The sequence below is a fragment of the Rhincodon typus genome, chromosome 5 (assembly GCF_021869965.1).
Source record: "Rhincodon typus isolate 14 chromosome 5, sRhiTyp1.1, whole genome shotgun sequence".
Classification (NCBI taxonomy): Eukaryota; Metazoa; Chordata; class Chondrichthyes; order Orectolobiformes; family Rhincodontidae; genus Rhincodon; species Rhincodon typus.
The window spans coordinates 73,825,122-73,832,113 of record NC_063336.1 but is presented as its reverse complement, the minus strand read 5'-3'; the positions used below and the strand labels follow the sequence as shown (position 1 = coordinate 73,832,113).

The following is a 6,992-nucleotide window of genomic DNA, read 5'->3' as shown; positions in this document are numbered from 1 at the left end:
ACTAAATGACTATTATGAGGTGGCATAATTTTAAGGTGATTGGAGGAAGGTAGAGGGGAGATGTCAGAGGTAAGTTCTTTACAGAGAGTGGTGGGTGCGTGGAATGCGCTACCGGCGGTGGTAGTGGAGTCAGATACATTAGGGACATTTAAGCGACTCTTGGATAGGCACATGGATGATAGTAAAATGTAGGGCATGCAGGGTAGTTTGATTTTAGAGGAGAATAATAGGTCGGCACAACATTGTGGGCTATGCTGTACTGTTCTATGTTTGATGTTCTATGTTCACAATTGAAGGAGAGGTAAAAAACTTATTTCTCCATTTGGTCATACATAGGTCTAAATGCTTTGTTTTTTCATAGATGTTTTATGAACATCGCAAAGAGGTTTAATGTTTAACTAATTGGTTAAGGTATCCTTGCAGCAGTTTAACAGAATGACGGCCTTCTTATGGTCTTTGGTGCTAGGATTTCGTGATTGTCAGCAGTAGTAGCTACACACCACTGCAGCTTCTTTAAATTTCCCTGTTTTTTGCATAGGTTCCAAAAGTCTTTTAATTTGTTCAGAGGTGACAGTTGCATTTACATTTTTAGTTGTAATTTACAGGCTTGCAAAATTAGCACTGTTGAAGATTGCTTGTTTAAATTCTTACTTGAAGGGGCATTGTAAATTTGATAAAATTGGATAAAGCCCAAATTATAAATTGACTCCTTTATAATCACTCTTTTTTTTGACTCTTTCTCCTTTGTACTTTTTAGGTCTGACACTTAGTTATTTATCTGCAGCAGTCTATAATTGTCTTTGTCTGTATCCCTCAGATGTGTGATGTGTTTGTCTGTCTTGTGTACTATTTCAGATCTGTAGGGCACTCGTTGGCAGCAAAGGAGCCTTCACCTGGAAATGGGATGTCCTGATTTAAAATAAAGTTCAAAGCTTTAATATTCACATTAGTGCTAAGATCCACTGCAAAATAATAAGGAACCTGAATCTGAAACAAAAGTTGTCTTTGGCTGTCATTGTAAGTTCTTTGTTTGTGGTCTGCGTTCTGTTGAAATAACTTCAAGTGCATTCAGCATTTTTCAATTGTTCTTTGTTGCATTTTGGAGTTCATTGGATTCAGTTCCTCAAATCAACTTAAGCTATTAGGATAGAAGACAAACCTGTCCTTGTGAAGTTATATGTCACACATTAAATTGACAATTAATTGTCAATTTAAAGTTAGGAAGTCTAAGGGATAATGTTTCTTTAGCCCAATGCAACAAATGCAGTGTGTCCTGTATCAAGAGATAATCTGGGCTAAATTAATAATACAACGTATGACTTTTATAGCTTGCCCCAGTGGAACGAATTGCTAACAAACCAGTTGAAGAAACTCAGCAAGATGTATTCCACTCCAGATCTGGACCAGTGTGTTGTGTTTTATCCATTTTTCATTTTGCAAACTTAAATTCATTAAGTTATTCTGCAAACAATATATAAGAAACTTAAAATCAAGCAACTAAAATGTTATTAAATTTGTCACATAATCAAAATACTTATTTAATTATTTAAACTTTGGTTCTGCTATTTATTTAAAGTAAGCCTTCAAAGCATTAATTTTAAGCTGTTTCATTCTGATAATTAATTGGTGTAAATCATCAATTAATTGGTATTAAAGTTGCTGTTTGCAATTGTTATACTGTTTACAGATACATTCTATTGTCACAAATTGCACAGGCATCCGTTCACTTTCTGTTCAGGTGTGCAAGCATACATTAGGTATTTTAATGGTACTTGTGGGATTCTGTGTGGCCAATTATTTCAGGGGTCTTTCTGTACCGTTATGAATTTCAGGATGTGAATAGGGCTTTCTCAAAGTTGTAAAGACTACAATGATGGGTATTTAGTGATCTGGAACAATATCTGGATGAATCCGTTTATAATCTCTGTTGTTGATCCTTCATAATTATCTGAACATTGCTTTAAAATGTTAAAATGTAACTGAGTTGCTGAAACAAGAGGTCCAGCTAGTTTGTAGCATCTGACTCGTGATTATTTTGAAGATTACATTACGCTTTGGTATCAGTCGATAGCACACTGGAAACAGAACTTGGAAATGTTCCAAACTTCTGAAGAGTAGCGGCAAAATAGTAAATGACTATTTGAAGTTGAAATTCACAAAAAGACAAAACCCAAACTGAAATTTTAAAGCATCTTATTTAAAATAATATTTTTTGTTAATTTTATGACATTCCTACAATGTGTAGTTTTATAACTGTAATATTCACAAAAAGTAGCAAGTTTCAAGACATAACTTAAAGTGTTTTTCATATAACTAGGGATTGGAATTATCTCTTTGAGGCAGTAATCAGAATTTAAGCCATTTCCCAACATTGTGATCTTGCCACCCATATGGCGTGCCCACACGCAGCTTTTTTTTAACGCTGTAGCATTGGGATTGTTACCGACTGAAGCAGGACAGAACCGGAAATGGGGACAAGTGGCTAGCGAGGCAGTCGGGACCCCTTCTGCACACTGGGATATCTGCTTAGTTCTATATCTGTGAGAGACCCCCTAACCCTAACAACCCATATTCACATCATGGTCTTCCATATCACCTATGCCCTCTCCTCGCCAAGCTGACTGAGCAATCTTTACACCTTCAAGCACTGTGTACCGTACTCTTGAATCCTATAACATGAGGAAGATATATATTCCTAAAATTATTCATATATACTGATAAACAACGCCTGCTGAGCTAAATTCACCAGTGAAAGTGTGACTGTGTCAAGCATTTGTAATGGGACTGCATTGCAAGACTGGATCAAAAAAGCCTCCAGAACTGTCTTGCTCAGAAATATTTTCAACCCTTCGCCCAGAAACTGAGTATCATTATCTGATATCAACATCATTATCTGATAATCCATAAAATCTCAGTTGTTTTGGCACTGTGGAATTGGACACAGCCATTTAACCACTTTTGTAGCTATTGATCAAAGGAAGGTACATTTTCCCCTTCCACTGCTCTCTTAAATCTCGCTTTAAGCCTTGTCAGAACAATAACTCTACCTTCTGAAGAAGGTGGACTTGATTTACACTCACTTTATTCTCATGTGTGAAATACTGTTGCAATTTTTCATCATTGCCCTCTTTGGATCAGCCATTCAAGGCATGACTGAACACTTTACTAAAGCAGAGTCCCCTTGGAAGTTTATTGACTAATTTGTGTAGAAGACACTGGATTGTCAGTTGTGTATATAATCAGTGGCTAGAACTTAATCAGTCTTTACCAAAAATTCTTGAAATAATGTTAAATTTATCATTTGGTTCTCCTTCAGATAAGAGCACTGTGCTCTCCTAGCCCTCCCTGAATATTTGTGCTTTTACTGATCACTACAATAATTAATTTAGCACAATTTAACCATTTCTTTTTCAAGTCAATTCCTTCCTGTCAGGGAGATTTTGTTCCTCCAGCTGTTGATAATGATGCGTAAGTGTCCCTCTTATTCCATAAGCTATAAATTTGCTCACACGTCTGCTGTGAAACACTATATCACATACCTTCTGGAAGTCAATGTATGCACCATCAACAGCATTGCCTTCATCAATCCTCTCTGTTATCGCTTCAAAAAAACATTTCCAGCAAGTTCCTTTGATTCAAATATTTCAGCTGCGTCGTCAATGACCTTCTGTCCATCATAAGGTCGGAAGTGATTGAACAATATTCAGCACCATTTGCAACTGAAGCAGTCCACACCCAAAATACAGGAAAACCTGGACAATATTCAGGCTTGGCTGACAAGAGGCAAGTAACCTACAAGCAACAGGCAGTGACCATCTTTGACAATAGAGAACATTACAATACGGAATTCCCCACTATCGACATCCCGGAAGTTACCGTTGACCAAAAACTGAACTAGGCTACCCACTAACTATAAGAGTAGATGAGGTACTAGGAATCTTGCAGTGAGTAACTCACCACTTATTCCCTAAAACCTATCCACCATTTACAAGGTGCAAGTCAGGGGTGTGATGGAATACTCCCCACTTGCCTGGATGAATGAAGCTGCAACAACATTGAAGAAGCTTGACACCATCCAGGACAAAGCAGGCCCACTTGATTGGCATAACATCCACAAACAACCACTCACTCGACCCCTAACGGTTAGTAGCAATGTGTACCATCTACAGGATGCATTGCAGAAATTCACCAAGACTTCTTAAACAGCCGAACCCATGACCACTTGCATCTGGGCAGCATATACATGAGAACACCACCAAATTCCTGTCCAACTCACTCACCGACCTATCTTGCAAATAGATTGCCATTTCTTTTGTGTTGCTGGGTCAAATTCTGGAACTTTCTCCCCAATGTCATGTAGGTCCACCTGCAGGTATGGACTGTAGCAGTTCAAGAAGGCAACTCACACCATCTGTTCATGGGCAGCAATGAGTGGTCAATAAATTCTGGCCCTGCCATAGAACATAGAACATAGAACAGTACAGCACAGTACAGGCCCTTTGGCCCATGATGTTGTGCTGATCTATTATCCTACTAAGATCAAACTACCCTGCATACCCTACAATTTACTATCCTCCATGTGCCTATCCAAGAGTCGCTCAGAAGTCTCAAAAGTATTTGACTCCACTATCACTGCCGGCAGCGCATTCCACACACTCCCACCGCTCTCTGTGTAAAGAACCTACCTTTGACATCTCCCCTTCCAACAATCACCTTAAAATTATGCCCCCTCGTAATAGTCATTTCTGCCCTGGGATAAAGTCTCTGACTATCCACTTTGTCTATGCCTCTCATCATCTTGTACACCTCTATCAAGTCACCTCTCATCATCCTTCGCTCCAATGAAAAAAGCCCTAGCTCCCTCAACCTTTCCTCATAAGACCTCCCCTCCAGTCCAGGCAGCATCCTGGTGAATCTCCTCTGCACCCTCTCTAAAGCTTCCACATCTTTCCAATAATGAGGTAACCAGAACTGAACACAATATTCCAAGTGTGGTCTAATCAGAGTTTTACAGAGCTGCAGCATAACCTTACGGCTCTTAAACTCAATTCCCCTGCCAATGAAAGCCAACATACCATATGCCTTCTTTACAACCCTATCAACTAGGGAAGCAACTTTGAGGAATCTATGGACGTGGACCCCAAGATCCCTCTGTTCCTCCACACTGCCGAGAATCCTGCCATTAACCCTGTATTCTGCATTCAAATTCGACCTTCCAAAATGGATCACTTCACACTTTTCCAGGTTGAATTCCATCTGCCACTTCCTTGCCCAGCTCTGCATCCTGTCAATGTCCAGTTGCAACCTACAACAGCCCACCACGCTGCCCACAACTCCTCCAACCTTCGTGTCATTGGCAAACTTAATAACCCACCCCTTCACTTCCTCATCCAAGTCATTTATAAAGATCACAAAGAGCAGAGGTCCCAGAACAGATCCCTGCGGAACACCACTGGTCACCGAGCTCCAAGCTGAATACTTTCCATGTCACTAGTCCTCTAGTTATGGCCTCTTAAGCATCACCAACTTTAATCATTGCACCATTTGTATTGAGAATTTTCTATCCCTGAATTTCCCCCTGTCTTGCTCTAATCTTGCTTTCCTCCTTTCAGGCATACATTTAGCATCTTTTGACTTTCTCTTAATGTTCTGTCCCAATATTGCCTTCTGTGGCCAAGTGTCACGTTCTACTTTATAACTGTGAAGCACTTTGGGATGTTTTATTGCATTATTGGTGCTATTGAAATGCAAATTTTTATTTGTTAATTTAGCCAATGGCTGAACATTTGCAATTAATTGCAGTTTTAACAGTCATAACGTTGAGGTGATGATTTGCTGTAAAAGTTTGAGAATTTAGGCCAATATTTCAGAATGATTTCAATATTCTGGAAATAAACAGTTTGAGAGTAGTTCGGTGTAATTTAGTTGCCTACCAGATCTGATTACGAAATAGATACAGGTATACTTGTTCTTCCAGATTGAAAGTACTTTGTCCAGTAGTTTTATTAACAGGTTTTAAAATTAAATAGCTTGAGATAAGGAAAAGAACGAGCTGATGCTTGTAAGTGAGAGATATTTAACATCACCACGATATTAGATAGCAGTCTGGTGTCCCCGACAACTACATCTGCAGGAAGTGTGACCAGCTGCAGCTCCTCTCAGACAATGTGGTTCAGTTAGAGAAGCAGCTAGACACACTGCGGTGCGTATAGGGGGCAGAGAGAGTGATAGACACGAGCTTTAGGGAGGTGCTTACATCACAGGTCCAGACAGATAGATGATGGGTGACTTCCAGGAGAGGCAGGCAGGTAGTGCAGGAGTCTCCTGTGGATATTCCCCTCTCAACAGGTATACCATTTTGTATACTGTTGGGGGCGATAGCCTCTCAGGAGATGGTACAAGCAGCAGCCAGGCCTGTGGCACCACAACTGGTTCTGCTGTAGAGCAGGGTGGGGCAAAGTCCAGGCGAGTGATAGTAATAGGTGACTCAGTAGTCAGGAGCTCAGACAGGTGTTTCTGTGTCCATGAACAAGACTCTAGGATGGTGTGTTGTCTCCCTAGTGCCAGGGTCCTGGGTGTCTCTGCGCGGATACAAGACATCCTGAAACGGGAGGAAAACCGGACAGGAGTCCACTTTGGCACAAATGACATCGGTAGGAAGAGGGAAGAGGTCCTGCGAAGCCAATTGAGGGAGTTAGGTAGGGAGTTAAAAAGCAGGACTACCAGGGTAGTAATCTTAGGATTAATACCCGTGCCACGGACTAGTGAAGCTAGGAACAGAGAGAGAGTGTAGTTGAACATGTGGCGACAGAGCTGGTGTAGGAGGGGAGGGTTTTAGAGATATGGATCATTGGAAAGTCTTCTGGGAAAGGTGGGTTCTGTACAAGAAGGACAGATTGCACCTGAACTGGAGGGACACCAATATCCTAGACGGGAGGTTTGCTAAAGCTCTTCGGGAGGGTTTAAACTATTGTGGCAGGAAGGGTGGGAAC

The 6,992-nt window shown here is 40.6% G+C and overlaps 1 protein-coding gene across 1 annotated transcript in view; it reads left to right on the top strand.

Moving 5' to 3' along the window:
- The window catches only part of LOC125483153 (serine palmitoyltransferase 1), a 22,273-nt gene extending 21,510 nt beyond the window's left edge, over positions 1–763 (top strand). The window contains exon 6 of the mRNA XM_048597071.1: positions 758–763. Within this exon, the coding sequence (XP_048453028.1) occupies positions 758–763 (6 nt within the window). The remainder of the gene's footprint in view (positions 1–757) is intronic.
- Positions 764–6,992: the final 6,229 nt, after the last annotated feature.